We start from the raw sequence: 21,914 nt of genomic DNA, 5'->3' as shown, positions 1-21,914 counted from the left end.
AGTAACTGTGAAAATTAACAGGAGGATTTCTTGTTGATGAGTGGAGCCTGGGCTTCAAAACTGGCAGCATCTCATTTTTATGGGAGTGCCCTGTGGGAGTGTCTGCAGCTAACATCCCCTGTCAGTTAATGCCCAGCCCAGATTTAGAAGTGTATTATGCTGAAAGTGGTTTTACTGACTCAGATTTTCACATTAATTATCAGGACAAACATTAATTTTCGGTGGTGTTTTAGAGCAGACAAGTTTTCTATGACATGTGGGTCATTTGTGTTAGCTAACAGTAAAATTTTCTTTCTAAAAAAAGTCTCCCATTTCAAAAAAACTTTGTTTTGTTTAGAAATAGTGCTATTTCCTATCAATTTGTTTGGGCATTTCTCTAAATTAGGTGGTGTTGTTTTCCCTAAATCTGGAGGGCTTCTAGATCTTCAAGGAACATTTCAAAGAACCCCTGTAATCAAACTCAGTCTAGGAAACAGGCAGCATCCTGGAGCTAGTAGAGTTCTCCCAGTACCAAGCTGGGAGGAGGGTGGCACAAGGGAATCCCCTTAAAAGCTTGAAAGTTAGACCTTGCTTGGTTTTGGAGCAAGGAGCTAGAAACGGGCTGATTCTCAGCCCTTGGCATTTTGTCCTGGCTGCATGGGATAATGCAAGCTCCAAAAGCTCAGATTTCCTCATGGCATCCTGACTTTCAAAAAAAAAGATCTGTTTGAGACCTTACTGGCAAAGGATACAAAGAGGAGGTTGCTGAGAGTAGACGAGTGTTTGTTACAGGCAGCTTTGCACCTCCACTGGAAAACTCTTAGAGGGTCTTTAAACCCAAAGAGTTTGAAAAGTTTCTGATTTTAAGTAGATGAAGAAAATAACACGTCCCTTATAGCTTCAGCAATACTCTATCTCTGTTAAAAGTAGGTACTTCATTTGTAACTTGGATGTTACTGGATACTACTCTGTTGCTGATTCTTGTTATGCCCTTCTTCAGTAGTTTCAAGCCATTTAATACATGATGCTCCCTCTTCTCTACAGTACTTTTACACTGTAATCAAGTCACATCCAATCCTGTTTTCAGAAAGCTGCAGAAATGAATCTTTTATGTTTTTCAAAATCAGGTTTTCATTTTTCCGGTAAGAGTCGTGACTTTTTACCTTCTTTGTAGTTTTCAGCATCTAAAAAGAAAATTAATGTGTACACAAGAACTGTGTGCAGTACACTTTATTTCTTTTCCAGGCAGACAAAGTCACCAACCTCTTCTGATCATGTCTGCTGTTGATTGTTTTGCACAGCATTACACTAACTAGCAGTTCATGGTCTGTAGCTTATGACCCTGAATCCTCAGCAGGAGGTACTGCCTTGTAAGATACTTGTAAGATACTTCCTGATTCAGAAGATACTTCCAAAACATCTTGAGTTCTGTGCCTTAGAACGTAGAAAATTTGCTTTTGGCGGTATGAAAATGTCCTCTTTGTGACTGGTTACAGGTGATTGATTAAGCACTTCCTTTCTGACCAACCTATTGCATTACTATTTATTGTTATAATAGTTTTTATATCAGCTGCCTCCTTTGTCAGTAAAATGTCTTCCCCATCTATAAAAACAGCAGTAGACCTTGAACAGAAAAAAGAAAAAAATTTGTGTGCTTCTTTCATCAAGCAAATTTCCAATCTTACCAAAGAGGGAATCTGGTTTTAGTTGAAAAGACTTTTTTTCCATAAGCAATGTGACTTCACATTCATTATATTTTGTATCCTTTAAATCAACATTAATACAAACTTTTATGAATTCTTCTTTTGTTTCATCTGGGTTTGATAGAAGACAAATGACTGATAGATAACACCTTCATCCTATTTGGCCTTTTTTGAGTAAGATGGGCATAACATTAGCACTGTTTCAGCCTTATTTCCCTTGTGGTCTAAGATTTATTAAAAATGAACATCATTGAGCCAGAGTTCTTATGATAAGTGCAGTCTTCTTTCCTAGATTTTTAGATAACTGCAGTGAACTCTTTCTTTTTACTGAAGAGATTAATAAAATCGAGTGTGTGGTACTGATTGCTATGATGACTTTTGATGAGCTGCCTTGCCTTCCTAAAGAATGTGTTAAGAGACTTTTTTAAAGTGAAATAGTCAGGAGAAGTAGAGTAACAAAAGAAGAGTTTGCCACTCTATATTTATTCAACAACGTTAATATCTTTCAGTAATTTAATAAAAATAAATGTTTGAATGCTTAGTTTAGAAGTGGATATAAGCCTGGTAAGGGCAAATTAATAGATTTGAATATGTAGGACTAGTTTGAAGGACTTCATTCTTGAACTGAGCACAAATATTTAACGTGCTGAACTTAAGACACGTAATGCAAGGCCTTGTAGTAGGAGACATGCATTAGTTTCTTCATTTCAAGTAGAACCAAAGACAAAAATACTGAAATTTTCTGAGAGAGTATTTTACATATTTGTGACTTCCCTCAAACTAGGGAGCACTAAAACAAGAACTTTTCTGAGGGTTTTCAGCTTGCCTCTTTTCCAGCTGCATATCTTTTACCCCACCTCATGTTTAGGCAGTTCTGATGCTCTTGAAAAATCTCCAGTACAAAAATCAGTAAAAGAGGACAATGTGAGAAAAACCTTCCAAATGAAAAGTAATGATACAGAAAGGGACTTCTAATCCTATCTGTGCTTGTAGCACAGAAGCAGTGAATGGAAAAAAAAGATGACATTGGCTTGTGTGAAATTTTACATGAAAGCTTATTCACCTTGATAAATTACAGGTGGAGAACTGTCTTGTTTTAAGTCTTCACCTGTCAGTTCTCAACTTAGATCAGCTGTCTGTGGTTTTCCCATTAGCAAATCCAGTTCCTTTTCATCTTGGTGTGCTGTTCCTTGCTCTGCAGCAAATGAGGAGAGAAAGGAGGACATCAGTCAACATTTATTTATGATGTAGCTGAAACTGGTATGAGTGGCAAGGTCTTTATGTCTTAGTAGTTTGTTAAGAGTTTCAGGAAAGGGAAGAAGATGGCTGCCTGTGAAGGTAATCCATGAATTCCACTGAATTTCTCTTTATGGTTTTTTGCAAAACAGATAGAAATATACTGTGTGGCTTCAGTAATGGAGGCACTGGTTTTGCCTGATAGTCTTTCCCTATCTGATGAATTTCAGCAGTCGTTACCAGCAGCCATAGATGATTATTCCATCATACCAATCATTCCCACTTTTACTGGTTTGTTCAAATCTGTTTGTTCTGTCTTGAGGTAATCAATAATGTGTGGCTGTTATAGCAAGGACTCTCTTTGTACCAGGTTTTTAATACAGTACTACAAGCAGTTGTACATCTTAAAAGTAAGAAACTGCTAATTATTTTGATTCTTAATTGCAGTTCTCTACTGTCCACTGATCCTGTGTATTTTTGGATGTGTGCTGTAATTCCAGTTCATAGTCTAAAGCTTTTTATTCAATCTCCTTTGGAAACTTAAGACATTCTTGGTAGTAGACACTACATTAACTGAGCGTTAAGATGCTCATACTTATTGCAGGAATTTTCAAATCAAGCAAGGGTACTGTAGTGTGGTTTCCTATTAACCTATCACAGGAGGGTAATGACTTTTTGTAGAGTGACTGCAGTGTATATATAATATTCTAATAATTAGAGAAAAGCTTTGTGATTTGACTTCTCACAGTGTCTGATAAGCCAAGAAAAAAACCTTTCAAATGTATTACATTTCCTTTCAATGTTGTACTTAAACTACTCACTAGAAGACTAGCCTTGTGATATACTGTAGTTAATAAGTTTTCCATGCTGTCAAAAGTAATAATATTAGTGTGCCATTCAGTTAAATTAATTTTGTTTTGTGCACTGGACTGCATAGACATGAGTGACATTTAGAAATATGATCAGGCAGGAGCTGAGGAGAAGCCAAGTGGCAAAACAGAGGGACATGGAATCATTAAAGCAGAGCAGCCAGCTGCAAGCATTTTTGAGTAGGCAAAGAGTTATAGAAAACCAGGCCATGATGTTCAGCCATATATGATTCTTTTCATTCATTCCTCCCTTTCTCATTTATTGAAGAAATTCTTCAGTGTTTTCTCTTTCCATTTTCTCTGCTTTTTAGAAAGCAGTAATTGAAGTACTCTCTCGAAATAGTTAAAAATGTAGTAAGGACTAAAAGGAGGAAGCTGACAAAACCTAGTTTGTTAATTTTTTAATAACATTGGCTGCTTCAAATTTATGGCCCAAATTGCTTTCAAGTCCAGTTTACCATTGTGTTGGGGAATATTTCATAGCTATGGCAGTCAAAAGAAACGCAATCCCCTTCTTTTATATATATATATTGCAATAAGAGGACAGACATGTATCGTGAATTTCTGTTTCTATTACTGCTGTTCAGAGGGCGCTGGTGGGAAGGAAGGGAAAAGAAGTAGATTTTTTTTTTTTCTTTCCAAAGAAAGATCCTGGTAGGTCTGTTCCCTTTAAGCAAAGGTAAAAAGTAGTGCTGGCATAAAAAAGTTGTATCACGAGTCAAAGTAGGACTGTGGTAAGGAAATCAGTCAAAAGGAATGTGCAATTAAACCCTTTCTTTTGGTTCTTCCTCACACTTTATAGCATGACTGTATGCCTACAGATACCACCTCCCACTTAAATAAATTCACTTCATTTGAAAGATTATTCCCTGTCTGCCTTAGAACTTCTCCCTCTTAAAATTTGCCTCATGGACCTTTGCTTTTATTTCTGTTTTCTCTTCACCTAATATCAGTCTCTTTTCCATCTCTTCTTTAGCCTGTTATCACTGCTAGTCCCTTTTCTACAGGGTCCAAAGTGAGCCCTCTGTACCTTTGTCTCAAAAATTATGTTTCTTCAAAGGTCTCATGCTATATAACCTGTTTCACTTTGCTGCTTCATTTACTTGTTACATGGCTTGTAACTGCACATACATTATCCGGGGCTTCCTTTTATGACCAAGTGTGCACATTTGAAGAGGGTGTAACCCGGGTGTTACTATGAAGACTCTTCTAAAAGAAAAAGTTAGTAAAAGCAAACAGGAGAGATTTTGATTGGACATTCTGTATTTCCATTTTGTAAGACAAAATACACACTGATCCTTGAGTAAGGAGCCATGCACTAGGGCACTTGTCTGTTGGTATTTTATTGTTTTAAAATATTTTCTTTTAAGTTGCAGTAGGTACAATGATGAAGATGGTTCTGCCTTCTCTCCAGGGGCTTTTAGCACCTATTTACTTCCTGCTTGGCTGTTATGTTCATGGGCATGAAATTCTTTTAGACAGCAAAGGAATTACTCTGCTTGTCAGATTAATGGTATAGTTGTTAAAGCCCTTAGGTTTATATTGACTGGATGTATAGATAATATTTTGCAAGTCTGAAATAGGTCTGCAATGTCTGAATTGCAAGTCTGCAATGAGCCTTTTGACTGAAAGGGTTGGGAGAGCTCTGCCTCTCCTATTTGCTCTTGGTGTTTTATCCCAAAAGTAGTGCACAGACTTTGGGATACAGTGGTACTTGGTGTGTATACATATTCATGTAACAGTCTCCAAAAGTGCCATAAGGGCTGACATGCTAGCTCCAGCTTTTCTTCCTCTTCCTTTTCTTTCCCTGCTGCACCATCTATTTCTGGCCTACTTCTGCAAACTGAGTTCTAAGAGCTTCTTGCTCACTTCCCACTCCTTTGCCTAATTGTGACTGAATCATCTTCATGCTGTGGGGTCATCTGGACCCTGATTTGCAAATATAAGAGAAAAAGATTCTTTCGTGATTATACCTATTACAGGTTTGAAGTTTTCTGCTTTGTTCTTTAACCATGTATTTATCAAAAATGCAATGCTTTTGCAGCTGGTAATGTTAGCTGTGGTAGCAATAAAATTTCATGTTTAAAGGAAAACAAAAGGGTGCTCAACAAACCAGTACTGCCCTTCCCCGGTGTGATCCCTGTTTGCTCTATGGGGTGTGAAGGAGCAATGCTTTCATAATTCTAGATCCCAGCTATGTATATGGGTTGCTAATTCTACCCACTTGCTACTGTGGCTTAATTGAAGTTGGGGCCAGTCTATGTCTTCAATTTCTGCATCCATGTGATTCTGTCACTAGTGTTATTGTGGCACTTTTTGAGGCTTAGTGTGTTCATGCCTTACATGCCAAGAAAAGGAATTTGTTTGATTTGAGATCTTCATGTGCAAGACAGCATGTGATGGCCTTAAAACTGTCTGAAGCCCGTCAAGTGTGGCAGTTGGGATTAGAGATTCTGTCATTACAGTTTGCCTGGGCTTCTTGAATTTGAAAGACACTAATTTAGCTTATAACCCACCTTTATGCTGTCCCCATTTTCTCCACTGAGTTTTAAAGCATTTTGGTTGCTGTGAAAACTACAGTGAACATTACAAGCTTTCATTGTAAATATTGATTAGGGTAAGATGGTATTATTTTGGGTCTTTGCCCATAAATTGCACCATGTTGTGTTTCTCTCAGGCTTATGCAAATATTCACAATCAAAACCAGTTACCAAAGCTGGAAATCCACCTCACTGTGTTTTTATTCTTTCTATACTGATTGTTTTTTAAGTCTTATATCCAGTTAGGGAGAAGCATATGGTGCTGTGGCTTGTTACTTTGGTATTGTTTTACTAAGAGAACTGCAAGCATCAACTTTCTTATAATATCTTCCACAAAAAAATGAAGAGAATGTTTATATTAATAACATAGATGTGTCTGTTAGAGATTCTGCAGTACAAATGAGAGTAATCTGCATAAATAGCATTTTTCTCTGTAGCTAATTGGGAGAGTGTACTGTCAAGGCAAACATGATTACTGACAAATAGGAGAAGCACAAAACAGGCAGGAGCCACTTGAGAGTCATCTCTAAAAAGTCCAGATTCTCAACAGGACTTCAAATAGCCTTTCCTAAATTGAAGAAGTGTTAGCAGCACTGTCTCTGTCATTTATGTTCTGCTCCATTGCATCCTCTTTAAATGTAATGAAGTTATGAAATTGCTTAGATGGAGAGAATCTTTTGTTTGGTGTTCAGGCACTATACATGAATAGGTTAATGACTGTGAACCTCCCAGCTGGAAGTTTCTAACACTAACTTAGAGTTTCCATCAGAGATCAAAGTAATTTACTAACATAAATTATTTATACACAGGACTGAAAGAAATTAATAATAACAGTAAGGCATCTCCATGGGATAATCACCATACCAGCAGCACTCATCTGTACCGTGTAGCCCTGCAGGGGTTTGTAATTATCTCCTGCAAACCACACCTCTAGTGATTGCTTTTTTGTGCTTCATTGCAGTGTTGCCACTTTCAGTATTTTGCCTGACAAATACTTTTTGAATTTAAAAAAAAAAAAAAGTGCAGCAGTCATGCAGAGAAAAGGTTACAAGTACAAGAAGTATTGTAGAAATGCAGTTGATATAGATTTTCATGCCAACAAAAACGGTACTAAACTTGGTTCTGGAGGCATTTAATGTGGTGCCTATGCTTTTTCTTCAGGTCGTTCACTGGAATGAGCCCATCATCTGCTGCCATTTCCCATGGCTTCCTGGTGATCTATGGAAAACTGGCTGTGTGCATGATGTGGCCTTCTTTGGGTTTCCTGCAGCTCAAATTACATTAAAAGAGGCTAAAAAGGCATTAAATGCCCTCTTGCGATTGTCTATCCAGGAGTAATTTTAGTATTTGCACAGAAGCATAACATGATTACAAATGGAGAAGTGCTGGTGAGAGGTGATGGTCTCTATGGCAATAACTGTGAGTATAAAGTACTTCCTTCAGCTACTGCTGAAGCACTCAGATCAGAAACAACAATCCTAACACTATTTTATGCTCACTAAACACACTTGTCTCAACACAAGATTACAAAAGAAAAAAGCCACCAGACAAATTCTTAAAAAAATCAAAAATGGAAACAAACAAAAGCTGACAAAAGCCTTTAAAATACCCACTGAAAGGAACAATTAGAAGCATGGTATTGATTTAAAAGGGGATAAAAGTTCCTATGCTGCTACAACTAGAGCTCTGCTTAATGAATGTGGAGGTGAGGCAGAGCCCTTGAATACTGTGTAGTAAGTGGGTACAAAGATCTCTAAGGTGAATGGACTAAAATAAGCTTTCATACATACCTTGTCTCAGTCTTCTCAGTGCCCCATGAATCCACAGGCAAATTTAAGCCAACTTTACAATGTAATAGAGCAGTGACTGTGGAGAACACCGGTGGTTGGGTGAGCTGTGATCATGATAACGCAAATCAATAAGCAATTGATTTCTTTCGTTCTGAATAACCGGCAAGTGATAGATCAACTTCACTGTTACCCTATCCAATATGGACTTCCAAAACTAAATGTCAGGTGAACAGGAGCATGTTTCGCTGTCACTGTGCCATTTGAAGCTCAGCTAAAGCCAGGCATGAGCTATGCAGATTGCATGGCTGAAATCTGTATTTTCATGATCTGAATCTCTGCTGGGATTTATGACAATATATGCAGTCAGGGAGGAATAGTAAATTTTTTCATGGCAGTGCCGTCCATGTTATGAAAGACATCTTGGGTTTTTCTAGATATGAGTTAAAAATGTAAATTTTTTTGTATTTGTGTCAGTCCTTTTGAACAAGGTAGGAACATCATTCTAGCCCTTCTGGGTCAGATAGAGGTCTCTTCCCCAGCTACTCATTTTACAACCTGAAGAGTCCTAATCTGCTTACATGTTCCTTCTGCAGAAACTGTGTCATATCCTTGCTTATTCCTGCTGCTTTTCTTGGAAATTGTCCCTATTCAATTCTACCATACCCTTTTTGAGGTGAGAAGGACACCATGAGTTTTCAAGATACTGGCACACGTGCATTCTGACAGCATTTTTATACAATACATGCATTTAGCATTACGAGCTATTTTGTTTGTTCTGTCTGAGCATTTCTTAACTACATGTAGCTGTGTTTGTTCTGTATGTTTCCTGACCACTGGTGGTCACTGAGATGATGTCTGGTAGGGAACTATCTATTACAATCTCTAGATTTCAGTCCCAACTTGACATAATCAGTTTAGAATCTGTTGCTTTATAGGTAAAGTCCTTTTCACATGGACTGTCTATTCTGTAGGAAATACCACTACATCCATGAGCATGTGAGAGAGTTGCTGTCAGTAGTATCTAAGAAAACACTGGAACCAAAGAGACATGATCATAGAAATGTACTTCATACTCTACTGTCAGAATAAATTGTGGAAGTAGACATATGCAATAAGAACTAATGCCTTTGAAAGAGAAACATGGCTGTCTGAAATTCTTTATTGGTCTGTTCAATGTAAGCCCATCCTTCTTGTCTCAAAAGCATCTTTGTTAGCCCCCCTAGAGATAACCGTGGGCCTTGAAGGAAAGGAGGAAAGCAGCTTGGATCATCCTACTCATCATTTCTGAGCAATATCCTCTCTCTCTCATCTGCAAGTTCCTATCTCTTATTCATCCTTTTAAAACAAAGTTCCTGTAATTCTGAATATCGTTCAGCCTACCCCTGTTTGCCAGGACTGTTAGGAAAATATTAAGCGATGAATAGCAAAAGGCTGCAATTGGCAGGATCTCAGATGATGGGCTGGAAAGCAAAACCAAATCCTTCCAGCTATTCCTTATGTGAGGAGGGATGTACTGTGTCCTTTCATGGCCTGTATCTGCCTTTTTTTTTCCTCTCTCCCGACAGATAGGAGACAAGTCTTTTTTTATACTGAATATTTTGTACTTTGTGAGTTTTTTATACTTTTTCCTTTTGTGAAAAAGTGTGATGAGAAAGATCCGTGCTACTGTGTCACAGGAAACAGCCTAGCTGTGTATGCATGTTTGTTAGTTGATTTCCACTGAAACACAGCCTGGAGAAAACAAAAAAATCCTGGCTTGGTTTAAAGAACAAACAGTATTTGTGGACCCCTATTTTCAGGGGTGAAATCGTATAACTTACTTTGTGGCCAGCACATATCTTGCCATTTGGTTCCATACAGGATAGTTGCTGCAACAGACTTGAGGTTATCAAGGATTTAATCTGGACAATTTGTGGTAGTTTTCTCAGTATTGTTCATTTGAATGTTTTCTTTAGCAGTAACAGGCAGAGATGAAATCCTGCTAGTTTTCTGTGGGGCTTTCAAAATTGAATTTTTAAAAGGGTAAGAAAAATTATTAAAGTAAAACATCATGTCTTGTTTGCTTTCACAGCAAGAAAAGCTGGGTGATATCTGCTTCTCCCTCCGTTATGTGCCTACTGCTGGCAAACTGACAGTCGTCATTCTGGAGGCAAAGAACCTGAAGAAGATGGATGTCGGTGGCCTATCAGGTATGTGTGTTAAAATCTGCTTGAACATATTTTGTAAAGGCAGAAAATTAACTGGTTTTCTGTTGGAGATCTCTTGGCTGAGAAGGTAAGGGCTCTTGCTCCCTGTCTGAAAGATGTGGTTTGTGTTTTCTTGGAAGTTAGGGCATGAGTGAGTATAGCAGAACTAATTCTAGCTTAAAAAAAAAAAAAATCACAATACGTGACATTCCACTCCAATACAAGGTCCGAAGTGTCGCACAATCAGATGACAGTGCAAGCTCTCTGGGCTTCCCTTCTCTCCGGTTGCCTAGAGATAAAGACAGACTTTTCAGGCAAGAGAAAATATCTGACTACAATTCCTATTGTCTGTTTAATCTCACAAAATGTAAGCATTTCACTGCAATGTTGCAGATAATAGGTAATAGAGGAACTCGCCACAGGTTGCCATGCTGACTGCTGTTTGAGGTGCTAGGAAGATTATTTCTGCATTTGAGGGGCTCAGGTGTGATTGCCTACACGTGCAGAGTTAGAGGTGCTCTGCATTTGCATGCACTCCAGAAGTCAAATGACAGTGTTGCACGTGTGGTAGGCAGTGAGGCTGGTACATCCAACATGCTCAGTACCTGCACACAGTCCTGGCAGCCTTTTTGTGGGGTGAGGCCGCGCACACCATGCGTGACAGGATGTGTGCCACCTCTGAGGGACGCTGCAGTCAGCACGGATGGCATCTGGGCTGGGCCGCAGCGACCTGGTGCAGCTCCCTGTAGGTTTCTGTTCTCTGCTGCATCTGGAATTTGGACACAAATTACTGTCTAAATTGCCAATTAGTTGAGACTAAATTAAATAACAAGATGCTTTATAAGGTGAGGTCTTTCCAGGAGAATTTTTTGTATGCCTTCTGTTTAGAAGAAAACAGTTGCTGCCCATCATTGAGGATGAGGCTATTTCCAGCACAGTTCTAGGACTGAAAATTTTTACAGCTGCAACTAACACACAGATGATGTAATTGCTCATTTTGATTTACCAAGTGACAAGAAGAAGTGTTTTGCTTTTATTTTTTTTATAATCTTAGCACAAGGTAATGGTCATATGCAAAGTAAACAGAAATGGCAACTTATTAAAAGCAACCGTGAAGGTTTTATTTACCACTCTCTCCACTGAAGGACCTTCACATAGCGAAGGAAACAAAGTCTTCCATCAATAACCAGTTATGTTTTGTTTTGTTTTACTTGCATCCGAAGTATTCACTGCACAGCAACAGACACAAAAGTAAAGGCCATACAAGTGTTGTTGTAGTTATTACTCAATAAAGTCTAGCCTTTTCTTGTCTGCAGTGGACGTTTGATTAGGACACACCACTAATAGTTTCCCTAATGCTCATAATGAACAAATTGCAAATTAATGTTCTTAAGCACATTTAGTCCTGATGATTTCCTAATGAAAGATTAGAGTCTCATAATGACAAAGTGTGGGGATTTTTGACTGAGGGTATGCTCAGACATACCCTCGGTCAGGGACAGCCAGAGCATCTATATTCTTTTCCAAACTTTGCAAGACGTGTGATGGATAATGGGTACTCAGCTTATAAGAAATGACAGAGAGGGGCAGGGGAAGCACTAATGAACTGAAGAGCTTCTACGAACTTCAGATGGAAAGTATAGTACATTGTGTTGGAAATAACTGTGAGGAGATGAATGGGCTTACTCTTCTCTGTGTTCTGAGGCACACAGAGGACATTTAAATTTCTAGGGAAAGGGAGGTTTTGTTCTCCTTTTTTAGGGCCATGCCAAACCTGAAACATCATGTTCTCTTAGAGACAAACAAACCCAATGGGATACCGTGGTTGTAGCAGAAATTGAAAAGTCACTGACAGTGATAAGTGGCAGTTAGTACAGTATTCCTGAGGCAGTAATTATAGATTAAATAATGTTGGTTTAAAGTAGATCCAGTATCTTTCATTAGGGAATTTATCTTTTGAATAAATTATGCAGAAGCAACTTCAGAAATCAAGCTGAGAGTCTGTTGTCATTATTCACAGTAAATAATACCTACTCTCTTAAGTGCTAACAAAGGTGACAAGATTTTATCTTGATTAGCAAATATTTCCCCCTAGTTTTGTTACTTTCTCTAGTTGCTAAAATGGCTTGTCATCCTGTAAAACTGAAAATTTTGCATGGCAGTGGAGGTGGGAAAAGGTTAACAATCAAATGTGAACTCAAACTGAATGTTACCTGTATGTTCAACAGCACCATTAACAAGAGGTGAAAATGCTGTAGTTGACACAGATGGAGGAAAAAATCCTTACCAGTTTGTCAAAAAACAGGCAAAAAATACCTTTTTTTGTTGTTTGGAGTTTGGGATGTACCTTGTAGTTACTCTTTCCTATTTTTGAGGAGATGCTGGAAAAGCAGAATGCAGATGTTTGGAAAGGGTTCTGCTTTTCTCTTGCACCCATCCTTTATGCCTCTGTGAAGTTTACCTGCCTCACAGAGAGAGAGAAGGAGCAAGGCCCTGGCTCCTGCAGGGAACACTGACAAGCATTTACAGCACAGTGGTAGGCAACCTTGTGACTTCTTTCTGGCTGCTTCTCTCCACATCTTGACTGTTACTGCTGCTGGTAAATATCTGCTGTAGCTTTGCATCTCAACAATGTGGGAGGTTTCAGCATTTATGTTATCTTTAGTCCCAATACAGAGAACCAGTCACTGTGGCTCAGTAGTCATCTGAACTTCTGCTGTTCTGTATAAATTTATTAAATCCATAATTGCGGTCAATCAGGCTTAAATACATGCTTGATTTTTTTAAACATTTATGTTTATGTTGTGCAGGTCGAGCCCTGTTACAAAAGTACCCAAAGCAAGAGAGATCAAAGTAGATTGAGAGCACTTTCCTAGCATTTTTACAGGGTCTCAGCTGGTAAACCTTAATCCTCCTAGTCAGCATTTATATCATACTTAATGGTTACTACAGCTGTTTAAAAAACAAAAAAAACCTTTATAAAAGCATTTATCACCAGCATTTTTCATAAATTTCATTAGCAGTCAAAAGCTGAATGTAAATTACTTTGGAAACAGACAATAAGAGACAACAAACTAATCATCAAATTCATTAGACTTCTTGTAACAAAATCATATCACCCATCTGAGCAATAAACTCCCAGGTCTTAAACTTTTCATTTTAAATTTACACATGAGGCTGTGACTAGAGCGAACCTTGGCTCAAACACTGAAACTGTTTAGCCTGTGCTTATCAAGTCACTGCAACAAGTGGAAATTATTGCTTCTGGTGAGCAAGGGCCTCTGGCAAGCAATTATGCATATTCTAAAATGGAATTGTGATTATTTAAATTATATTCAAATGCATTGTTAATGAATCTGACATCTGGAATGTGATGTGTAGGAATTTAGGATGTAAAGCAATTATTTTTGTCTATCTGAACTTGGTGGTCTTGGGTGGTTTTATAAGCATTCTTCACCCAAAATGTCTATGAGACTTAGAAGCTTAGGTCTTACAAGGAACTTAGAGTCCCAAGTTACTCTTGTTCGTTTTGTTTTGTTTTAATTTCATTTAGGTGATTTGCAGAATTGGAAGACTTCAAAACCATCTTATGGTTTAATCTCTCCTAACAGTCCTTAGAGACATAACCCAGCTAATTCCTTGATAAGGGTACAATGCAGCTCACCAATGCCATTCAGTTCACAATGGCTGCCTGTTGGTTATGGTACTTCATTAGATTTACTATTGAATGAGAGCTAATGTGCTTTTGTTCTCTTTGTATTATTTTGGTACACACAGCTTTTAGTGAATCTGTTTACCAGGAATGCATCCCAGAAGCAAGCAGTACACCCTCCCCTTAAGTCCTCAGCACTGCTGCCTTTCACCACTCCCCAGTTTCAGTGGGGAGTAGATGCCCTAGCTGGCATGGGCTCAGGTATTGCCTTAGGAACTGTTTCCAAGTAACAGATACTATAGCAGACCCTAAATTGTACTATTTAGTGCAAATTAGTGCTTAGAAAGAACTGCAAGGAGAAGAGGATTGTCATTGGATCTATGTTCTCTTCCTTCTGCAGAAAGCTGCAGATATAGTTGAGAAAAGAAAGCAGCCCATAATCGGCCCATTATGTGTGGAAGCCAATCTCAATATTTATGAGTTATGAATAGAAAATGCACAGCACCCCTTTGTATCTGCCAAGTAAATACTCAGTCTGAACCATCTCTGGGGACCAAATGGTTCTATAGCAGAAAATACAGCTAGTTTTCTACAATTTGAAAGATTGCATTCAAATTCAAAAGGCTTGGTTCAATGTCTTAGAAAAGAATTGAGAAATTAAAAATTATTTAGAGACCAGCTCTCTGAAGACCAAGTGAATGCGCATAAATTATGCAGTCAGAGCATTCACTTTAATAACTTCATTAAAACATAAGAAACCTTAAAAGCTGGCTAACATGAGTGCAATATTATGGGAAGAGAAATACGCCATTAATGCCATGGTCTTGCTATAAGCCCTATTGTAAACATAACTCAGCAAGTATTAAGGGAAAAGAAAACAGCCTTATTAGAAGATGAAAGTAAAAATAAACAACAAACACCACCACCACAGCTGTATTTTCAACTAGCCTAATCCTAAGGAATCCAACAGAGATCAGTACCAACAAATATTTTAGGATCTCTACTTAGTGTAGAGGATTTCTGCATCATCTAACATCTCAGTCTCTCTACTACACCAGCAGAACTTCCAACAGCAGATGGCTGCAGCAGTGCATCTCTAACGCTCGCAAAGCAGTCGCACAGCATTGCACTAAGTTCTCTGTGGGCTCCTACAGTGGTGATGACATCAGTCAGCAAATCTCCATCACATTAAAACCTTTCTCTCCTGCCTGAAAGAACATTCTTGTTGGTGACCTCTTCTGTAAAACTGGGCAGTAGGTGGGGGGTTGCCTGAAGTGATCCTTTCTCAACAGCCAGTTAAGGTATTAGGGAGTTGTTTCTTCTAATCCCTACTCAAGCCTTTGGCATCAAGCCATCATCTTCCTCAATTTAAAAGCTGAAGAGGGAAATTCCAGAATCAACATATGTTCCAAAGTACAATGTATTCATCATAGAAGCTATGTTAAAGGATACACAAACTCTCATGTAAGAGGAGATTTTCAGGTACTTGTCCATTTTGTAGTGAGTACACAATTTCTACTGCATCATAGGCTACAGCTATTGCACACTACAATATATTGTAGTAGATGAACAGTCTAATTTGTTGATTCATACAAAGAAGCAGAGTCAAATTGTTCTGCTCTTTTTTTTTCTTAAAATGAGGAAAACAAGACCATGCTTGCTGATTGTCAGAGAAGTTGTACAAAACCTGTGGGCATTGCTGTGAGAAACCTTAGGGCAATCACTGTGCTGAAAAAGTGCCTTGGCTCAATAGCTGTATGAATAGCTTCTTGATTTGAGAAAGGAAAGGTTATTTCATGTAGACACTGACCAAAGGTACAGGTGGTCAGCACCCAGCTGGCTGGACTCTGCCAGCCAATAGTCATCACTTTCTGGCATTTCTGTTGATTTCCTCCTCCTTCCCTTCCCCAAAACAAAGAATAAGAAGACTTTTTATTCTTTTATTTGAATAGCCACATCTAAACAATGCATTTTGTGTTTGTATGCCTGTTTCTTCCTGGTTAAATTGTAGAAGTTTCTATTAGGTTGTGCAGTCCCAAAGCAAGTGTAAAGATGTGTGTGTTAATCGTCTCATTTTCATATAAGTAATTAACGCTTTAGGTTTTCAGGTTCCTCAAGAATTTCATAGCAATGTGAGTGGCTGTAAAATGGATGTAGAAATACTGTAGATAGATTCTAGACTCCTCAGGGAAATTAGTCAGTTCTGTTACAAGTAAGTTTAATTTCTTTTTACTCTCTGAAAATTGCAGCCTACATATTTTCTTTTTTAATGGGTCTTAAGAAAAAAAATATAAACTAAAAAAGAAAGTATCTTTTTCATCTTTATAAATACAGTTTAGGAAAGTGCTTAAACGTGCAGAGAAAGCAAGGAAAGTATAAATGAGGCTATTTCCTTTTCACAACAGAGTAAAGTCATACAGATTTTTAAGGCAGCATGATGAGCCTTTTGTTAGCACTGTTGATACAATTGAGATTATATGAAGTTTGTGGCACTGTCTGAAGAAATAGAAACTGTTTTAGAGTTTTTACATTAGTTTAAATCCCACATGCATCTTTTGTTTGTTTAATCTCATGTGGGTAGAAAAATGATTTGTTTTGTGATTGCTTGTTATAGACCTTCTGACTCTGTTTCCAGTGTGTAACTCCTTTATGTGCACATGTCAGTGGAAAGAAACATTTCATGAATTAGAACCTTGATCTCAGATTACTCCTGGAAGGAGCAGGGGTTGTATGCTAAGAAGGGAACTGCACATTTCCTCTAGTACACTGTGCTGAAAATGTCTGTGACAACAGCGAAAGCATGTACTTCAGCATAAGAAGAGAGAGAAGAAAACTGATGTTTATAGTTCTTGGTCGGTATCCTTACTTTACATAAATCCTTTATGGGTCATAGCTGTTCAAATCTGTTCACACATTTGGCAAGTGAAGCTCTCCAATGGCAGCTGCAAGATGCTATTTGGCAAAAATGAAAAGGAATTTTCCCTTTCCAGTTCCAAAGTTTATTTTCCAAAACGTTTCTAACTAGAGGTGAAAGTCAAGTCCTGCCCTCTCTACGATTGATGCAGTTCCCCAAAAAGGTCCCATTGCCCTTCTTGAGGTAACAGAAGAGAAATACAATCTTGTTGCTGAAACGGGGGTGCCCACATTCAGTTTTTCTCGTTGTGCCTTTTGTCTGTCTCAGTAAAGTGATATGAATCTCAATAGGGTTCTCTTTCCAAATATTTTTTTCTTCACTCTCACTTCCATGATGCTAGGTAGAAAAGCTGGCATTTTAGCCCTGTCTTTTCCCTTCCAGCACAGGTCATGCTGCTTTAGAGCCACCTTGTTCTATTTGAGACAGTCATGGGGTGGGGGGTGGGGGGGAGTTTGATTAACTGGAGATTACCTGCCAACAAGGTGAAAAAGCAAAGAGCAAAGCCCAGAAATGCCTTTTCCCCAGTAAAGAAGGAATTAGGTGGGTGAAGGTGAGAATTACCTGGGTTTTGTTCCTGGCTACCATTTTTGTCCTTTTGTTTATTAGCTGTGAAAGTCAACACAGTCCCCTCTTCATGAGGGTAGTCTTTAGTATCATTAACATGTGTGTGTCATTTCTGTGAAATTTGAAGATGTGTTGAGGGGAAAGATAAGGCTGGGTATGAGTGAAGGATCTGCACAAGTAACCCCTTTATTTAGATATTGATTTAAGACAGCTAAGGTGCTAAACAATTATGTTACAAAGCTGAAGAGAAGAATCTGGTCTATCTAATAAGACTACTTTTGAAGCCAAAACTGTGGGGTTTTTTCCTCTGTTATACCGGCGTTGTTGATAAGATGGAGCTGGCTGTGTTTCTCGCAACTGATGCACCTACGACCAACATAATAAAATAGTGAAATTGGCAATATAGAGGGAACAGATCCTGACTTTTTGTGGTTATTAGTGCAGTGACTCTAGTCCTCTCATGTTTATTTCTTTTTTCTGTCTTCTTGATGAATATGCAATTGCTTATTCCCCACATGAATGCCTTTCAATTCTGGTGAGCTGTCTTCACATTTACAAATAGCAACATTTTTTTACTGTGTTTAAATCAAAGTAATTTCTGTGCAGGGGCTTCTTGCTGCATCCCATCACGTTAGATATTAACGAAATAATTACTGCATAATAAAATATATAACTCTAGCTAAGGAAAGACAAAAATAAAGCTGAGATAACATAACATCTGTCCAGCATATGTACTGACAGACAAAAACTTCTTTATTCGACTGCAGACTTCAAATGTTATGTAACACAATTGACCAATGTGGAATGGATAACATATAGACATTTTCTTAGCAAATATGCCTAAGAAGAAATCTGTCATAAAGAATCCCATCCACTGCAAAGCTCCTCTGATTTCTACCTGTTTTGGGAAAGCATAACACAGGATTTATAAGATCTGATTTTGTGAACTTTGTCACAATATAATCTCTCATGTTTGAGTTTGTCAAAAATCAAATAAAGATAGAGATATACATTATAAAGCTATGCATGATCTAATAAAAGCTATGCATGATCTTACAGTAGGCAGATCCAAATTTTAATTCCTGTCCTGTATGAACATTTGGGGATCCAAATGTAATCTCTGAAGCTCAGCAGCATCTTTGCAGGAGTGGCTTCAGGTCAAAGAAGTAAGGGGTTCTATTTAATCTCAGCTATCAAGCCAAATTCATGGAATATCTTTCTCCAGATTCCCAGTGGTATCACAGAACACTTTACATATACAGGTCTGCAGGTTAAGTCTACCTTTCCAGTGAAGTGAATATGAGAATATCCTGACTGAGCCCTAGTGAGAAAAAAGCATCTTAAATTCTTTTTGAGCCTGTTCAGAAATCTTTGCGGTACAGCTGGCTCCAGGGCCAGTCTCGTTCCAGCGCTGTTGTGAGGTGATGCATTCCTGCAGTAAGTTCCAGGAAGCTGAGTTGAACTACTCAGCTGGATCAGTTGCTTCCCATCAGCTGAGGGATGCTAAAAGTAGCAATTATGAGAGCTTGCAACAAAATGGGTTTTTTAAGTTCAGAAGCCCTGACTATGTGGGATGTGAAGAAATGCTTATGTAAGGATGTGACAGCATCAGCAAGTCTTGTGCTGCAAATTGTTTCAGCTGGTTGGAAGCTAAGTTAATTCAGGCTGCTCCCTTGTGGATAAAAAAATAGAGGGGTGAAATATTTAATTTAAAACAAGTGCAAATTACTTTAGAAATAAGGTGTTTGGGATCTAGATCTGGAAAGCTGTGTGAGCAAAGGTGTTTCTGACAGAGGTTTCTGCTGTTGTTATTCAAAGTTGCTTTCACTGGGGCTAAGCAAGCTCAAAGGGTGTTGGGCCAAGCTGCTTCTGGGATGGTGGTGGGAATCAGGGACTGGCTCAGACGTTCCTGGAGACTGTATTGCCGCACTACCGCAGAACATCTACTTCAGGAAGTTACTGTCTGGATTCTGGTCAGGAAACCAGCAATTGATAAGAATAATCTTTTCATCTACTGCTCTGCCCAGTTTTTGTGTCTGGTAGTCCCTGTGGCACAGCGAGTGATTTCCTACATTGATTGAGTTCTTTGACATGAATTAGTCAAGAAATAGACTCAAGTATGAGATAGATGTTGCTTTTGTCTAATCTGGGGATTGATTACATTTCTTTGATCAAGGTTTGAGTTCTACACACAACAAAATGAAGTAATATAAGAGAATCCACATCAAAGCATTGACAGCCATTTATTTATAAATGAAATTATTCAGACAAGCACATCTTTCACACATATCAATGCACACTTTCCTTTGTGTAACTAATACATCTGCGATATTATGAAATACCCATTGCTGTTGAGCCTAGGTATTATGGTCCTCATCTTCAGGTTCCACAAGGTAGCAGAGGATATGACTTGATTGCTTTTCAGCCTTGAGGGAAGTTTTGCACTGGTGGAATATTCATATTAAGAGTTGGCAAAGGCTCAAGGCCAGCAGTAGTCCTCTGGTAATTTCAAATACAGTTTTGTGAGCAATGGAATTATAAGGCATGAGTTCCTTAAATTTCAGAGTGTGACTGGGTATTCTGATGTCTAATAAAGTGCTTCAATTGAAACTTTTTTCCACAGTTTGAACATCTATAGTATCTCTTTTACATGTGTATTTTCTGGTGTGTAATAAGAGGTGATACCGTCTTGGAGCTTTCATCTCATACAGGGATACTTAGTAGGCTTTCTGTATTCCATATTGCTGCCTGCTTTCGGAAAATTTGCAGGAATTTAATGTCTTTAAGAGGCCTGTGATCCTGGTCAGTATGCTAAAAAGGTATGGAAAGGGAGCAGTCAGTCACCAGGCTGGTAATTGCACACAAAGAAGACAAAATTATTACCTACACGGTGTTTCCTTGGGAATTAAGGAAAAAAAGTGTATTTTGTTTTATTGCAAATCCAGTGACGAACATGCTTTGGTTCATATTTAAATCTATTCTCATTTTAATGCCATGTGGTGGTTTTTTTTTTTTTTCTTTTTGATCTCTGTATAAAGGAAATTAATTTTTTTTTTTAATCTAGATAGCTGCTCCAATCATTCCAATGATCCAAATCACTCCATTACTCCCTCTTCTGAATCTGAATATCTTGACCTATACCCTGATTTTAGAAACCAGTTGTTATCTGTGTTGGCTGCCAGCATCTTTCTTCAGCAAAGAGCATGGTCCCCGAGCGTTCTGTTGTTGTGCAAGGTTTGCTTTATGCAGAGCATTTGCAGGATAAGCACTTTGGCTTTTCTTGTTTACATTCTGCTTGCTGTATTTTCTCTTTGTTTACAATTCCAGCACACTTGAATCCTGATAGGTTAAATGGAAGGGAAGACAGGCATCAGACAGTTGGTGCCTGACCCATCCAGCATACGCCTCTTGCTTTCAGAACAGCCCAGTCATTTTTCACTGGTACTTTGAGGTGCATTCAAATCTGCCTTGGCATCTGTCCAGCCCTGCATAATATCAAGCAGAGAACATCCTGTCTGAGACAACAGATTGTTAGTTCAATTATATTCCTGAAATTGAGTTAAAATTCCATGAAATAGGCTTCAAAATTGAAGGACCCGATGGAAATGATGTGGGGTTTTTGTTTGTTTGACTTACATTATAGCAATCAGGCATACTAAATGAGATGCATTATATAAGTGCATGTTCTGTGTGTTGTATATGGCTGTTTATGTTGCATTTGGTAACAGAGTGAAGTAAGTAAATTGATAGCACTGCCATCTATAGATAAAATAAAGTTCTTGTGCTAAGCTTGATAAGGAAAGTGGAGAAGCTTGGACTTCTTGTCTAAAATACTGTTAACAAATTTATACTACAGCCAGAGAGAAGAACTTTGAGCTGCTTCTGAATATGAATAATGACAATTCCTCATTAATAGTGACCAAATTTTATGTTACTCACCAGGGCTTGTGAAGTATGACACAGTAATTAAATAATCCTTCAGTATCTTTGGGTCAGACTTGGTTACAAGTGCTCAGCACCAATGCTGGTCTTACTGGACTGAGAAGTATATTTTGCTAATCAAGATTGTGTCTGGCGTATTGAAAAGACTGGTAACTCATTTCAGTCCATTTTTTTTTTATAAAGGGAAGGTGGTGCAGTTTTTCTGGCAGAGATCCAAGAATCCATATGGTACAATAATGTTCTGTATTAATTCTTGTGTTCTTTCATTGAAAGATAACATTCTGGTCACATGCAAAATGTTCATGCCCAATTTTGTATTTTTAGCCTTGTTTTTCTCTATTGATTTTTATTTATTCTCAGAAGCACAAAGGCCAGCTTCTCCATCTGCCAGTTTTATCTTTCCACATACACTGAGTGTTTATTTTCCTCCTTGTCTCTCAAATTGCACTTATATCTGAAGAAGTGAAAACTGGCTGGAACACATGGAGTTAGATTCTGCCATCTCACAACATTCCAATGAGGCAAATTTTCAAATTGTC

The 21,914-nt window shown here is 38.2% G+C and overlaps 1 protein-coding gene across 2 annotated transcripts in view; it reads left to right on the top strand.

Moving 5' to 3' along the window:
• Window positions 1-21,914, top strand: part of SYT1 (synaptotagmin 1) — a gene marked incomplete at both ends in the record, with an annotated part of 121,521 nt that overhangs the window by 62,859 nt on the left and 36,748 nt on the right. For both annotated transcript variants that reach the window (XM_082279559.1, XM_082279558.1), the window contains one exon: window positions 10,189-10,306. In XM_082279559.1, the coding sequence (XP_082135685.1) occupies window positions 10,189-10,306 (118 nt within the window). The remainder of the gene's footprint in view (window positions 1-10,188; window positions 10,307-21,914) is intronic.

Source organism: Coloeus monedula (assembly GCF_965178545.1).
Source record: "Coloeus monedula genome assembly, chromosome: 4".
Lineage (NCBI taxonomy): Eukaryota > Metazoa > Chordata > Aves > Passeriformes > Corvidae > Coloeus > Coloeus monedula.
This window is presented reverse-complemented; position numbering and strand designations above follow the sequence as displayed.